This window comes from Lithobates pipiens, unplaced genomic scaffold (genome assembly GCF_037356315.1).
Source record: "Lithobates pipiens isolate NorthernLeopardFrog02 unplaced genomic scaffold, aLitPip1_a1.2 Scaffold_16, whole genome shotgun sequence".
Taxonomy (NCBI): domain Eukaryota; kingdom Metazoa; phylum Chordata; class Amphibia; order Anura; family Ranidae; genus Lithobates; species Lithobates pipiens.
Genome location: NW_027507748.1, coordinates 167331291 through 167348696, shown reverse-complemented (window position 1 = coordinate 167348696; position 17406 = coordinate 167331291). Strand labels below are relative to the sequence as shown.

Here is a 17406-nt window from a genome sequence, read left to right as displayed (position 1 = left end):
GTTCAATATACAGGACATAACATATATAAGGGGTCTGTTTATAATTGCTTTCACCCAAGACTCACACATTTTTCAAATTCAATTTAATGTGTGAATCCTGGGTTAAAGTTGCGTGACTTTGTGTGAAAACATTTATAAGTAGACCCCATAGTATGGGGGCCAGCAACCTGTAGATCACAATCTACCAGTAGATCGCAGACAGGTGACTGGTAGATCCTGGTCTGGGCTCGCTGATCCCCCATGCCAGAGCAACAGACAGAGTGCAATGCAGAGGGACTACTTGTAAAGTTGGAGCTGTATTAGGGACCAAGAGCCACATAAGCCGATGCCTCCTCTGTAGTGCTGGCTCCTGTCCCACGCAGAGTAATACCATCTGCACTCCACCTCTAATCCTGGATAGCGGTCTCAAGAGTGGTGCCAGAAGCAGGAAAGAAGAGATTTTCAGGTCAGTGTGAAGCAATACACTGGGCATAATAGTATAGGGCTGTCATGGTTGGTGGGTGTAGCACCTGCCAAGCATGACCCATTCAAGCAAATGAGACCACTCTACAAGTGCCCTGCAACCTTGTGCAGTAGAGCAAACATGGGGTTAAAGCAGGCAGCGTTGTGTTGCTTTCTCACCAACTGCTTTAAGACCCCATTCACACCTGAGCGTTTTGTAGCTTGAAGCCTGAAGCTACAAAACCCTAGAGGGGAAAAATGATATTATTCTCAATGGAGATGGTTCACATTGGTGACCTTTTGCCCTGCACAAAATCACGGCAACTCGCGGTAAGAAAACGCGGTAAAGACCGCCGCGAATCGCGGTAAAAAACGCTGCAAAAAACGAATGAAAACGCTACGCTCAGGTGTGAATGCAGCCTAACTCTTTTGGACCCTGCAGAAGCATGCGGTTGCGGCACACCTGCAGAGTGGTCCCATTTATTTGAATGGGTTGTGCTTGCCAGGCGGTAGCACCCACCAAAAGCAACAGGGGGCTTAATTCCTGCTGTCGCATGTGCACGCCTTTGACTGCTGCAGCTAAAGGGGTAGGGATTTGGGACTGTAAAACGGTGACTCAACCACAGGGTTTTACCACCACCCCCCCCCCAACTCCCCAACTTTACGTGTGGATAGCCCATAAGGGTGCCGCTGCCTAATGCAGCCAAGGGCCCATTCACAGGCACTGCTGCACCTCTGAAAGCTTATCCAAATGTGTTCGACAGGTGGTGAAGAGGTGATATGTTGCACCCTCCCCACCTGCTTTAAACCCATAAGTGCCGTGTAATGCACACGATTGTGACACGGTAGTATGGTAATTAAATCAGGTGTGAGGATTTAAATTAGGTGTGAGGAGGTGACAATGTGCCCGGTGATCTTTGACTTCTCCCTCCACCACTTTAATGTTGCCTACCCCTGCCTTAGTGTACTGTTACGTACATGTACATATACAGTAAACTGCATAGACCTAGATTTACGCATATACAGGTACAAAAGATCAATCTGTGCAGACAGTCCTAACCATTTCTGAAGATTAACAGTGTACGTGTGCGCAATGATTAAATAATACGATGACCCAATGATGGACAAGTTAAAAAAGTTAATTCACTTCATCCCCCCAAGGACACTAGTACTACGGAGAAATTAAACTAGCGTAAAGGCAATTTTTTTATTTTTTACATACATGTTAAAATCAGCATTTTTGAAGAAGAAAATTACTTAATACCCCAAACATTATAGATTTTTGGGAAAGCAGGGTCCCCAGAGAAAAAAAACTGGCGGCTGTTGCAATTTTTTATTTTGCACGATATTTGTGCAGCCATTTATAAAACGCAATTTTTCAGGAAAAAATACACTTAAATGAATTTTAGTGCACACAAACAAAAAAACAATACAAATTTTTTTGTAAAATTTTAAAGATGACGTTGCATCAACTAAACAGATTCCAAACATGTCAAGATTTAAAATTGCGCCTGTGAAATGGCGACAAAGTATAGTACCTAAAATTCCCATAGATGAGGCTTTGAGTATGAGTTTAGAGTTAATTAGGACCCTATAATTATTGCTCTGACTCTGAGGTTCACTGTGATACCTTTACATTTGCGTGCTGGACCTATGCTCATGTTTGCATTTGCGTATATGTAGGGGGTTATATTTATGCAATTTATTTTTTTTTTACACTTTTACATTTTTCTTTTTCATTTAACTTTACTGCTATCGCAAGGGGACGAACAAGCCCCCTTGTAATAGCTTTGGGCAGGTGACAGGTACCGTATATACTCGAGTATAAGCCGAGATTTTCAGCCTCTTTTTTGAGGCTGAAAGTGCCCCCCTCGGCTTATACTCGAGTCATCGCCGTCTGTCTGCCCGAACAGCGTGTCGAGCAGACAGACAGCGGCCATTCTAACTTTCAAAAGCCGCGCCTCCCTGTCTGTGATAGGCGGAACACAATTTCCCAGCAGTCTGTGTTCCGCCTATCACGGACATCCGCTCATCCTCATACTACGGACGAGGATAAGAGGATGTCCGTGATAGGCGGAACACAGACTGCTGGGAAATTGTGTTCCGCCTATCACAGACAGGGAGGCGCGGCATTTGAACAGGGGAATGGGCGCCGACGAAGAGCGGTGATCCTGGGACGGGACCGGGCGGAGGCTCGGCTCGGGACGGGACGGGACGGAGTCTCGGGACGGGACGGGACCGGACGGAGTCTCGGGACGGGACGGGACCGGACGGAGGCTCGGGACGGGACGGGACCGGACGGAGGCTCGGGACGGGACGGGACCGGACGGAGGCTCGGGACCGGACGGAGGCTCGGGACACAGGTAGGCTGGACACACAAGGCCACACACACACACACACACACACACACACACACACACACACACACACACACACATGGATGGACACACACACACACAGGGATGGATGGATGGACACACACACAGGGATGGATGGATGGATGGACACACACACACACAGGGATGGATGGATGGATGGACACACACACACACACAGGGATGGATGGATGGACACACACACACACACAGGGATGGATGGACACACACACACACAGGGATGGATGGATGGATGGACACACACACACAGGGATGGACAGGCATATCTCACCCTCGGCTTATACACGAGTCAATAGGTTTCCCAGTTTTTTGGGGGTAAATTGGGGGCCTCGGCTTATACTCGGGTCGGCCTATACTCGAGTATATACGGTACTCTTTACAGAGCCATCAGGGGTCTATTAGATCTGATGTCTCCCCTACCATCTACAGGAGATAACCAAGAACAGCTTGTGTTTGGTTACCTGCTTCCCCGCCTGTTGTCTGATCTCCTCATTCATCAATCAGGGAGCAGATGTTCCTTCATCTTCTCTGTGGTAAGCCCACAGTCCATATTCCCATAACACATGTTCCTGAAATGAGCTCTTAAGGTACTGGGTGCTGTAGCGACCGCCAACTGGATACTAGAACATGCACGGTAAGTAGATATTCGCCAGCACACCAAGGATCATCAATTTCGTCCAAATGGTTTTTATTCAGGAAGCCACACAGGACCCCTTTCTTCAGGCATGTGATGAGAATACGCGAGGGTTTACAACCACTTTAATTCCATATTTTCTATCTAGGAGGTGCGCAAAACCATGAATTTTCATATCAGATCATCTGGATGGGTATCAGCAGTCAGATATTTGCTGTTTTTGGGCCAGTCGTGGAGTTCTGTTCCTGTGTGCTTTTTTTGGCACCAGAATAATTAAAGCACCATGCACCAAGAAGACTTAAGACGACATTGAGTCAAAATTACTACTTTGTATGCCCGGGAATACTAATTATAAAAGTAAAATAATAAGGTAATAAGCTTAACATTAGAATAAAGTAGCTATTTAAATGCCCAATTATTAATAAAATGGTTGCTCAAGGACTGCATATAAGACGGCACCACAATATATCATTGTGGAAAGTGCCAATCTTTTCTTATGAAATGAACTGCTTGCTGCTTCGTGCCACCCAAGTAGCGTTATCCCTTATTATAGCAGTAAATTGCTCTGTAACCAGGTTGAACTGTAGCCAAGATCACGATAGTGATACCGCTAATTCTGAACAATTATGGCAAGGCATTATATCCTTAACTGGATTCCAATACACACTGTTATTAATTTGATTCAGAGTGGAAAATGTCACGGCTCCAAAGTAACTAGTTTTGCTGGACCACAGTGCTTCACGGCTCCCTCGAACAGATGTGCCATTAATAGTATTACATTTACTGGAGATGTTCTGGGCATAATAAAAGAAGTATTTCCCCCTGTCATATTTTCCCAGGAGTCGAGGCTTAACTTTTTATTACCCTTCTGTCCATGTCTGGGAAGTGACCTCAGCCAGGAGGAATTAAATGACAGCTTGTATTTTGCCACAAAAACAGAAATTTCCTTGACTAAGGTTTCCTGTAAAATCAGAGGCGTCCTTGGTTAGGTAAAGCTATTCTGCGTGCTAGAATTACAACAGAAAATAAATGGGATGGTGATTTACAATCTCCAATGTCTATTATATTACTAACTAAACTATAGCTAATACTGAGCAGACATAGACAGAGGAAACACTGCATTCATTTGTGACAGTCTGGTGCCTAGGTGGCCTTTAACAACTTGCTTACTGGGCACTTATACCCCTTCCCGACCAGGCCAATCAACAGCTTTCAGCGCTGTCTCATTTTTAATGGCAATTGTGTGGTCTTGCAACACTGTACTCGTATGATTTTTTTTATCATTTTGCAAATAAGTACCTTTTCTCGTTCACCGATGTGCACTGATAGACACTGATGAGGCTGCACTGATATGCAGCACTGTTAGGCAGCACTAATGGGCACTGATATGCAGCACTGTTGAAGAGGCACTGATGGGCAGCACTGATGAGCAGAATTGATTGGTACTAATTGTCACTGATGGGGCTACACTGATCATCAGGCACTGATGATCAGTGCCCTGATTATCTGTGTACATGTCCCCTGTCAGGATTGCCAGTTACCGGCTCTCCTCTCCTCTCACTGTGACAACATGTGAGGAAAGTACTGCTGATAACCGGCAAGTCTGTTTACACTGTGATCAGCTGTAATTGGACACAGCTGATCACGTGGTAAATGGAGGCTCTGATTGGCCCTTTACCACGATCTGTGATCAGCTGTGTCCTAAGAACACAGCAATAACAGAGCGTGCAAAAGGTGTGGTTCCAGGAGGATGTCCATAGACACCCCCCCCCCCCCCCGGAACAACAGAGCTGCGATGTAGCCATCTTTCGTCGGATATAGCGCAGTAAGGAAGTGGTTAAAGTGTTTCTCTAGGCAAAATTATTTTTTTATTTTCATTTTGCATGGAGTAAAGAATGGTTGCAACCTCTACAGGCAGTCCCTGAGTTACGAACAACTTATACTTAGGAACAGAGGCAGCAAAGCGTCACTTTCGGCTGCTTGCACTCCACGTTGGTCCCGGAAACCAGGGTGGCCATCATGCTGCTCACCGCATGCTGCCACCTACTGTCTGGCAGACCTGTCAGTATCAGCAATCCCCCATCATTGCATGGGCAGAACCATCTGGAACTTGTGGAACTGGTTTATTATAACAATCCTGGCTATGTTTGTTGTCCCCCAGGCTGGAAGCATGTCTGAGGCCATTACTCTGTGCACACTACTATTGGGGCGTATGCCCTAGTTTCCACCCATAACTTACTGTACAGTTTATAGTTGGTCAATAAATTCTTTTTTTTGTAATTTATGCTGCTTGGTCCTAAATGTAACTATCTTACTGTGTCTCTTTTATGCCGCGTACACACCACCGGACTTTCTGGCAGAAAAGGTCCGACGGACTTTCGACAGACTTCCGAGCGAACGGACATGGCCACACATGAACGGACTAAAGTCCGTTCGAAAGTCCGTCCATTTTGAACGTGATGATGTACGACGGGACTAGAAAAGGAAGTTCAATAGCCAGTAGCCAATAGCTGCCCTTGCGTCGCATTTGATCCATCAGACCAGCAAACAAGACAAACGGTTTTCCCGATAGGAATTGAGCCCGTCGGACTGATATTAAACATGTTCTATTTCTAGGTCCGTCCATAAATTTATATATTTTTTTTAAACGATCGGATTATCCCACACACTAATGATTCCGTCGGACCTATTCTGGCGGAAAGACCAGTCGTGTGTACACGGCATTAGCCTGGTGTCTCCACTGAAGCTTTATCACCAATCCTTGTTTCTACGACACCCAAAATTTTCAAAATCCAACTATCACAGGGACAGAAAGTGAGATGAAAGTTTCTGAACAGAAAAGAACAGTTTTTTTTTGTTTACCTCTGCTTAGCAAGAGGTGGGTTCTGCCCATTTCAGATACTCACCCACCCAGCGGATTCAGAGTTGTCCTGCTGAGATCTTCTCATTTTCTGTCTCCACTCAATCCCGTGCAGGCATGTTGTTTGCGACATCATTGAGAGGCCCTCTGGCTTTTACAGGTTCAGGGAGTGGGCCTCCCGAGGGCACGCTGCTAGGCCTGTCCCCCTCCTCCTTATGGAATTAAACAATATGCCTCCAGATATGTCATGTGCAGAGGCCAAGAAACACGAGCACCGTGCACGTGCATGGGGGGGGGGGCTTTAAAAAAAAAAGTAAATAAGAAAAAAAAAAAAAACACACCTACTCATGCACTAAACAGGAGGGGTGGAGAGGCGGAAACTTTATTAAGTGGGTGAAGATCCGCTTTAACCTAAGGTCTCTAAAGAAGGCTTACAGCCACACAATGAATGTTGACAAGAAGTTCAATACTAAACGGTGTAAGGGGTTCTTTACAGTTACAGCGATATGGATGTGGAACGCCCTTTCACAGTTGGTGGTGTTAGTGCTGAGTGTAGATGAATTCAAAAAACGTTCAGATGTGTCTCTTAAGCCCCATACACACTATCAGATTTTCTGCTGATTTTTGTTTTCAGATTTACCAAAACCATGCGCAAGGGCCTGTCTGATTGCATACAAATTGAAACTCCTAAGGTTTGAATTCATTATATGGTTTTGGTAAATCTGAAGGAAAAAATCAGAAGAAAATCTGATAGTGTGTATGGGGCTTCAGTAACTTATTGATGTCCAGGCATATGGAAAACGGTTGTGACCTAAACACATGCACAAAACGGACACTCAGGTTGAACAGGATGGACCAGTGTCTTTATTCAAGTTTACCAACTATGTAAGTATTCTCTCCATATGAGTAGACTTCCCCTCTTATGCCGCGTACACACGGGCGGACTGTATGGCGTACTTAGTCCGTCGAAACACATTTCAGCGGACAGTCCGCTCGTGTGTGGGCTTCAGCTGACTTTTTCAGCGTGCAGTCTGGCGTACTAAGTATTTCGGATTTTTCGAAATTCTGTCCGTCGTACTTTGGTTTCAGCGGACAATCCGCTCGTCAGTAGGCTAGTTCGACGGACTAAGAATGGCGCATGCTCAGAAAGGATTTACACGACGGAAGGGTGCTTTGCTGTGTATTGGACTTCCTATTTCTAGTCCCTTCGTACGTGCTGTACACGTCATCGCGCAAGCTTTCGACGGACTGTTTGTGCATCCGTGTGTGGTCAAGTCCGTTCAGTCGAAAGTATGACGGACTGTCCGTCGGATTGTATGACGGACTAAGTACGCCATACAGTCTGCTCGTGTGTACGCGGCATTAGGCTACATACACACAGGAGTTTCTGTGCGGATACTTTGCAGCATTCAGAGGCACCTAAACAGTCTCTGTGTTGGCTGCACACAAATTGGCTAATTACTGTAACTGTACAGCCAATTTGTGTGCAGCCAAAACTCCAAAGAAAGGCTGACCCTGGATGCGCACTGGCTGCATCCAAGGTCAGTATTTGTATGTGACAACACTTATGAGTGGTTACACGTGGACAGCAGCGGTGCCTGCCATTGATTTGTCCAGAGTACAAACCTGACAACTGTCGCTGACACCTGTGTGCAGTCATTTCCAATCTCTTGTGTGAGAGTAAATAGAAGTGAATCTCTGCAGCAGGGACAAAGACAACAATTAACCACTTGCTGCCCGTGCATTAGCCGAAAGACGGCTACAGTTTGGACTTAAATTACACGGACGTCCTCCTGTTCAGCGCACTCTGTGATCTTTAAGTCTGTGAGACTCGGCTGATCATAGATTGGGTAAAGGGCCAATCACAGCAAGCTCTTAATATGTGATCAGCTGTCAGTCAATGACAGCTGATCACAGAAATAAACAGATGCCGGTTATAGTTTTTTTTTTTTCATGCTGTCAGTGTGAAGGAAAAGAAAGAAGAGGCTTCTGTTAGAGGGAGTAGAGGGACATCGGTCCCCTTAGCGCCCGCATATGGTGCTAATCAGAGCCACCTATCAGCGCCCACCAGTGCCACATATCAGCGCCCATCAGTGTCATCTATCAGTGCCACCTCTCCGTACCACCTAATGGTGCCCATCAGTGCCACCTATCGGTGCCCCCTCTCTGTGCCGCCTATCGGTGCCCATCAGAGGCATCTAGCAGTGCCTGTCAGTGCCACCTCTCAGTGCCGATCAGTGCCAACCATCAGTGCACCTTCATCAGTGCCTCCTGATCAGTGCCCACCAGTGCTGCCTCATCAGTGCCAATCAGTGCAGCCTATTAGCACCCATCAGTGCAGCCTCAGTGAAGGAGAAAAATTACCCGTTTGCAAAATGTTATAACAAAATATGAAAAAAACTTGTTTTTTTTTTTCAAAATGTTTGGTCTTTTTTGTTTGTTTTGCAAAAAATAAAAACCCCAGCAGTAATTAAATGCCACCAAAAGAAAGCTTTATTTGTGTAAAAAAATGATAAAAATGTCATATGGGTGCAGTGTTGCATGACCGCGCAATTGTCATTCAAAGTGCAAGAGCGCTGAATGCTGAAAATTGGCCTGGGCAGGAAGGGGGTATATTTGCCCAGTAAGCAAGTGGTAAAACCTGACGGGGATCCTAACTTTTTCTCTTAAGCTTAAAAAATGTTTTGGCCATAGGTAAACTTCAAAGGAAACAAATCAGCTGCCAGCGGCAGTGTCTGGTAAAAAGTGAAGGCTTATAAAATTTTCCTATTATCAGCTGGCATGGGTCAACATAAAAGGAGAGAACTCTAGTCTTGCCTAGGGTTTCTGTGTCCCCATTTCCACTATGGTTACTGGTATATACTGGATGCCCCAGTTTCTTTCCATAGTCTAAAACATTCCAATAGGTTAAGCATCCAAACCTGGCCCTCGAGTGTATAACTGTTGTATAGGGATCCTTGAGGGACTATGACAGATTAAATAGATTATGTGCTCTGTAATGTGTTTACTATCTTTGTTCCATGAATACATTATGTATGTGCTCAATATACAATGTGTATAATTTTAGATTATTAAACATTTGAACTATCATTGTGAACATGTGAGGATAAAGATATGGGAGATTTCTATGTTTTTTTCAACAAAAAATGTTTTTTCTTTTTTTTTTGTAAAAATGTGTTATACTTATATGCCGCGTACACACGATCGCATAATCCAACAAAAAAATCCATGGTATTTTTTCCGACGGATGTTGGCTCAAACTCGTCTTGCATACACACGGTCACACAATATTGTTGGAAATTCTAAATGCCAAGAACGCGGTGACGTACAACGAGCTGAGAAAATTTAAGTTCAATGGCCAGTGCCTTCTGCTTGATTCCGAGCATGCGTGGAACTTTGTGTGTTGGAATTGTGTTCACACGATCGAAATTTCCGTCAAAGGATTTTGTTATCGGAAAATTTGAGATCCAGATCTCAAATTTTGTGTGTCGGAAATTCCGATGAAAAATGTCCGATGGAGCCTACACGGTCGGAATTTCCAACAAAAAGCTCTCATCGAACATTTTCCGACCGTGTGTACGCAGCATTACATGTGGCTGGATGAAAAAAAAAATTAACTATCTCTTTTTTTTTTTTATCTTCCCAAAGATAAATATACCACTTTTCACAATCACGCCTTATTCATGTCATCAGTTTTTGCCAGCACTTATATTTGTGAGCAAATTTTTTTCAAGGATGAAGCACACCAAGCGCAAAATTAGAACTTAAATATCTGATGAGCACCTTGAGAATTCATTGAGAATTGCTCCTACTACATCCTTCAAACCAGATATTGATGCATTCGTTTATCCAAAACAGTGTTAAATGTCACACTAGCTTTATGTTACCCTCTTTTACTTTTATAATATAAAATATTACGAAAAAATATGTTTTATTACTCAGGTATAGTATCTATATCAGTGACTGTCTACTTGGGATCTGCCCGACTTTTTCTGCTCATCAGCTATCCTTATTGTTAGTGTATTTTATGTGTGGCCCAAAACAATTCCTTTTCTTCCAATGTGGCCTAGGATAGTCAAAAGGCTGGACACCCCTGCCTAATATGTTTATTTCCTATGATTGTCAGCTCCATCTAGTGGGCGTAATGTGGTAGTTTTCAAATTGAGGAAAATTCTGGATTACAGCCACCAGATGGAGCCGATGATAATAGAAAATAAACATTTTAGGCAAATTATGTGGATTATCCACAATGGCTGTTTGAATGTTTGAGACAATTGCACAGCAAATATTTTATAAAAAGACCGCTTATGACCTGTACACACGGTTGGAAATTACGATGGAAAAAGTCTGATCGGATCTTATTGACAGAAAATCCGATCGTGTGTGGGCTCTATCTGACTTTTTCTGTCGGATTTTCCGACACACAAAGTTTGCGACCAGGATCTAAAATTTTCCAACAACAAAATCCGATCACATAAACTTTGATCGTGTGTAGACAATTCCAATGAACAAAGTGCCACGCATGCTCAGAATAAACTAAGAGATGAAAGCTATTGGCTACTGGCCCGTTTATAGTCCCGACGTACGTGTTTGACGTCCCCTTGTTCCAAACGATCGGATTTTCCACCAACTTTGTCCGACCGTGTGTATGTAACACAAGTTTCGGCCAAAATGCGTTGGAAAAAATCAGACGGATTTTGTGGTTGGAATGTCTGAACGTGTGTACAGGGCATTACTGTGCAAAAAATTGTATAAAAGCCTAAAGCCTTTCTAAAAGTCTGTTGCTCACTGTCATGCAGCAGAGCTGGATATAGCATATGCCCATATAATACATTCAGATGGAAAAATGAATGAAAAGAATGTGTGGATAAAATATTTATTGGATGCAGTGTGAAATATTAGCTAGCAAGTGTGAAAATGTGTGCCTGTAAATCTAATGCTAGAAGGCATGTACAGGATTATTAATACAGGCAGGTAGCTCATGCCCTCTGTTTGTAGTGCAATATCCTCAGTTCTTGCTTTGTTGCCCTCTGCTGGTACTCAGGGCTCAGAGCACGTACATCCTAATTCCCAATCCTTAAACCTCTACTAATGCCTGTGGCAATCCCTTTAGCTCTGTACAAATAGCTCTGTCCTGGAAGTATGTATGCAATATCACCAAACCGGAGAAGATTAATAAGCCTCTATCCACTTCACAGGCATTCCCACAAGCACGTGCATGTCTTGCCTGCAGTACCAGGTTTCATGTGCAGGTGCTGCTGAATGCATAGGCTTATACTCCTTGTTCTCCCTCTCTGCCCGCATGTCAGTGTGCTGCATTGAACATCAACAAGGATCAGAATCAGATGTCAACGTTTTATTTTTCCACTTTGTTAACACGACTGAGTAAAGCAAATTGCCCAACCCCATAAGGCATATGTGTCTGTATTTGTTAGCTGTTTTATGAAATTCAACCTGCAGATTTAAAGTGGTTGTAACCCCTTATATATACCCAGTGAAGTGAACAGCCTCAGGTGATACACAAAATTGAAACAAATCCTCCCGCATAGGTTTTACTTGTTTATCTGCTGTCTTCTCTTCTATGCAACCTTTCAAAAGGGCAAAAATGTGTAAAAATCTTAATCTGTTAGGAGCATAGAGGAGGGGGCAGAGAGGCTGCAGTTACACCGTTTGAGAGCTGATTAGAGAAAGGGAACACACCCTCTCCACACAGCTGATGATCTGTTTTCTTAAAAGACAAGCTGTCTGCTGAGCTCTCCCCTCCTCTAGACACAAATTTATCTCATGTGTCCGAAAACCTCTCAGAAGTGACTCATGCTGATAACAGAGGAACGGAGCACCAGAGCGAAAGGACAATTAGAGCTTTGGGGAGAGATAAGTAAATACTGCAAATATACACTCAACGGCCACGTTATTAGGTACACCTTACTAGTACCGTGTTAAACCCCCTTTTGCCTTCAGAAATGCCCTAATTCTTTATGGCATAGATTCAACAAGGTGTTGGAAACATTCCTCAGAGATTTTGGTTCATGTTGACATGATGGCATCATGCAGTTGCTGCAGATTTGTCGACTGCACATCCATGATGCAAATCCCCAATTCCACCACATCCCAAAGGTGCTCTATTGAATTGAGATCTGGTGACTGTGGAAGCCATTGGAGTACAGTGAACTCATTGTCATGTTCAAGAAACCAGTTGTGAGATTATTTGAGCTTTGTGACATGGTGCATTATCCTGCTGGAGGTATCCATCAGAAGATGGGTAGTCATAAACTGTATGACTTTATGACTGTGATCATAAAGAGATTTACATGGTCAGCAACAAAACTCAGGTAGGCCGTGGCGTTTAAACAATGCTCAATTAGTACTAAGGGGCCCAAAGTGTGCCAAGAAAATATCCACCACCAGCCTGAACCGTTGATACAAGGCAGGGTGAATCCATGCTTTGATGTTGTTTGTGCCAAATTCTGACTCTACCATCTGAATGTCGAAGCTGAAATCAAGACTCATCAGATCAGGAAACATTTTTCCATTCTTCTATTGTCAAATTTTGGTGAGCCTGTGTGAATTGTAGCATCAGTTTCCTGTTCTTAGCTGACAGGAGTGGCACCCTGTGTAGTCTTCTGCTGCTGTAGGCAATCAGCTTCAAGGTTCTATGTGTTCAGAGATGGTATTCTGCATACCTTGGTTGTAGTGAGTGGTTACTGTTACCTTTTTACGATCTCGAACCATTCTCTTCTGACCTCTGACATCAACAAGGCATTTTTGTCCACACAACTGCAGCTCACTGGATATTTTCTCTTTTTTAGACCATTGTCTGTATACCCTAGAGATGGTTGTGTGTGAAAAACCCAGTAGATCATCAGTTTTTGAAATACTCAGACCAGCCTGTCTGGCACCAACAACCAAGCCGCATTCAAAGTCTCAAATCGGTTTGAACTTCAGCAAGTAGTTTTCACCACGTCCAGATGCCTAAATGCATTGCGTTTCTGCCATGTGATTGGCTGATTAGCACTTTGTGTTACCAAGCAATTGAACAGGTGTACCTAATAAAGTGGCTGGTGAGTGTATGTGCTTTGCTCAGATTCCATGACTGAGGTTTACAACTATTTAAATGTATTCACAGCGTACATCTTTAGTGAATGTTGGTTCATGCAAATGGAAATGTAAAAGCTGCGGTCTTTATTTGTGGGGCAAAGGCACGTAGCATTGAGGGTGCAGCCTCTCCTCTGCAGAAATCCATTGTCACTGATAAAACCCAAAGATTCCCCATCGCTATCAGCAAAAGTCCAAAATGCAGCTTTAAAGTGGTCCTGAAGGATCAACAAAAACAAAAGAACATGGTATACTAACCTGCTCTGTATAATGGTATTGCACAGTGCAGCCCCTTACCATCTCTTCTGGGGACCCCCGCCGGCACTGTCCGCTCCTCCTTTTCTTGAAGTGGCCCCTCGTTAAGCTGTGTGCTGAGAGGGCACTCCTACAGGCTCGCTCTCAAAACAGGCTGTGTGTATCTATAGACACACACAGTGTGGCTCAGCCCCGCCCCCTGCTCCTTCCTCACAGGATTAGATTGACAGCAGCATGGGTTAATTGCTCCCACTAGGGCCTCTGTGTCCTGTGAGGAGGGGAACAGAGAGCCACGGCACTGCAGATGGTCACAGGGCTGGACTGAGATATGACTCATGTAAGTACTTGGGGGTGAAAAAATCAGAGAAATCCTGTGAACAGACAGCGCATGCAATTACCAATTAATGACATGTACATCCATATATAGTGCAATCAAAAAATACTGAGTATTAAACATGCAAGAATGATATTAAATTAAAAGTCCATAACAAAATAATAAATTAACTCCTTGAATCAGATGTGTGTGTGTGTGCCCTTCATGAAAATCCCACACGCTGGTGATATACAATTGAAAACAGGTCCCCAATCGACTGGTAGGTGAAGTAAAGGTCCCTACTCACCAAACGATGTTGACCCTTATTATTGTATGATAAGAGAGGTCAAACAAGCTTAAAGTGTAAGTAAACCCTTCTATCATTTTCAGCCAGGAAAGCTGCCATCTTTGCCTCTGTTAAATCTACAACTGCCATGATGTTGCACATGTGATTAGTTATGACACCAGCCATTGATGGTTTGACAGTTTGGTTGAGAGCACTACCAATGGGAGTGTTACATTTTCAACACATGCCGGAATTGAAACTTTTTTATGGATGGGTTTACTTCTGCTTTAAGCGGTCTACGTGACCAAGGAATCCCCAGGACAGGCTCCGATCAATATCTTCTTGCTACGGTCCGTAATCCAAGGGTTAACCTCATAGCAATCAAAAAGAAAACAGGCTCCTCATAGCGTAGAAAAGTTTTTTCTTCTTTAATAGAACTTTTAAATTACAGTTGCCAAACAAGATTGAATCCTTATTGTAACAAACATAAAGGCATCAGAATAACCTCACAATGGCTAAAATGGGCTCAGGTATATTGCTGTGTACCACCTAGAGCCTTACACACCACACAGTGCATCCTAACTTGACGCGTTTCATCATCAAAAACAGCATATCAGAAACGGATTATGGTGTCATTTTTGATGACCAAACGTGCCAAGTTAGGACGCACAGTGTGTAAGGCTCTAGGTGGTACGCAGCAATATACCTGAGCCCATTTTAGCCATTGTGAGGTTATTCAGATGCCTTTATGTTTGTTACAATAAGGATTCAATCCTGTTTGGTGACTGTAATTTAAAAGTTCTATTAAAGAAGAAAAAACGTTTTTACACTATGAGGAGCCTGTTTTCTTTTTGATTGCTAAGAGGTTAACCCTTGGATTACGGACCGTAGCAAGGAGATATTGATCGTAGCCTGTCTTGGGGATTCCTTGGTCATGGAGACCTCTTAAAGCGGGAGTCCACCGGGACTCCGCGTTTTTTTTTTTTTTTAAAAGCCAGCAGCTACAAATACTGCAGCTGCTGACTTTTAAATAGTGACACTTACCTGTCCAGCGCGCCCGCGATGTCGGCACCCGAAGCCGATTGCTCGCTCGTCTGGCGGGTCCTGCCGCCGCCATCTTGGGTATGGGAATCAGGAAATGGAGCCTTTCGGCTTCATTTCCCGGTTCCCTACTGCGCATGCGCGAGCCGCGCGGCGCAATCCGGGCGGTCCCCACTGCCTCTGGGAGCTGTGTGTTTCCCAGCAGGCAGCGGGGCACTTGCTGAAGGGGGCGGGCGCTTGCGGAAAGGGGCGTAACGTACGCCCCTTTCCGCAGAGAGCTAGCCCGGAAGTGGGTGCAGTTACCTGGATTATCCAGGTAACTGCACCCCCCTCCCCCCTGAAAGGTGCCGATTGTGGCGCCGGAGGGGGGGGGGATTCCGATGAGCGGAGGTCCATTTTAGGGTGGACCTCCGCTTTAAGCTTGTTTGACCTCTCCTATCATACGATAATAAGGGTCAACATCGTTTGGTGAGTAGGGACCTTTACTTTACCTACCAGTCGATTGAGGACACATTTTCAATTATATATCACCAGCATGTGGGATTTTAATGAAGAGCACACACACACATCTGATGCAAGGTGTTAATTTATTATTTTGTTATGGACTTTTAATTTAATATAGTTCTTGCATGTTTATTACACAGTATTTTATGATTGCTCTATATATGGATGTACATGTCATTAATTGGTAATTGCATTCTGTTCACGGGATTTCGCTGACATTTTTTCATTATCAATCACACAATTTGAGACAGCTGCTGCATAATTACCCTAGATATTCACTGTCAAGGCACGAGTGTTTATATTTCTATAAGTACTCTATAAGTACTTACGGGTAGTCAGGGACAACTACTGAGACATTTTCTTTCTTAATGCAGGGAATGCATTAAGGTAAAAAATGTTTTGACTTTTGAAACACTTTACATTTCCAAGAACTGGGTTTGTCATTTGAGAACTAGAAATCCAAATGTATAGTAAATGGGATTCAGTCCTGCGCACACACAGGTGTGCATTATAATTATGGCAAAAGACCCAATGAGCATTATTCGATGGGCAAACTGATCATTGGCCAGCTTATAATTATACCCCTGTGATGGCACTGGCTCTCCAAGTGCTCTTTATCTGCAATGCAGTCTGTTCATTACACTTTTATCACAACATAATGTTTGAGAGCAGCAAATAAATCTCCAAAAAAAAAAAAAGGCTTTTTTTTAGTTACTGACCCAATTGTTTCAGAAAGAATGCAAAGCTAGAAGAGGGTTTAAAAGTTTAAACACTTTTTAATCTTAAGCCCATTTGGACGGTAGACCGCACTGCTGCTACAGTGAAGCATTGACTGTCTTCTCTGGTTTTATGTAACAAAATATAAAACAGCTACAGCACAATACACTAAAGCAAGATAAATCATAGTTTCATGGAAATATGTGAATTACTATTTGTAAATATTAAAAATAAATAAAACAAAATATAATTTGACTTTCCTGTAATAATAAAAAAAAAATAATAGTGTAATTACCAAAGTAACTAGTATAGTTAAAACCATGCATTACTAAGCACCTACCTTAAATAATTCAAATAGCATGTGAAATAGATGAGAGGGCACATAGACCACCTGCAGAGGTCTGCCAGGTGCCTTAGCTGTAAAACAAGAGCAAATGCATGAAGTTCATTCTGACATGACAAAGGAAAAAGACACTACACATTATTTGTTTTCTGATTGTCTATATCAGGGGTTTCCACATTTTCTAAACAGAGGGGCTGTTTACTGTCCTTCAAACTTCAGGGGGGCCCGGACTGTCCTGGTGTCATTGGAAGTAAATCGTGTCCCCTCTCTGGTATTAGGGGGGGTCAGTGGGAGGAATAGTGCCCCTTCATTGGTGTCAGGGGGAAGAATAGTGCCCCATCATTGGTGTCAGTGGGAGGAATATGGGAGGTGTGGACATGTCAACGCTGACATCCGTTGCTCCATAGACTAGCATGGAGCGTCCATTCTGGTCCGCCATCAAAGCTGACAGGGGGACCTGAACGGTCTGACGGTGTGAAAGGGGCCTTAGGCCGGGTTTATACTGCTCCGACATGGAAGTC

The 17406-nt window shown here is 43.7% G+C and overlaps 1 protein-coding gene across 1 annotated transcript in view; it reads right to left on the bottom strand.

Annotated features, from left to right (window-relative positions):
* The window catches only part of PDK3 (pyruvate dehydrogenase kinase 3), a 137664-nt gene that overhangs the window by 21514 nt on the left and 98744 nt on the right, over positions 1–17406 (bottom strand). Inside the window, exon 7 of the mRNA XM_077480768.1 lies at positions 16883–16959. Coding sequence (XP_077336894.1) covers positions 16883–16959 — 77 coding nt within the window. The remainder of the gene's footprint in view (positions 1–16882; positions 16960–17406) is intronic.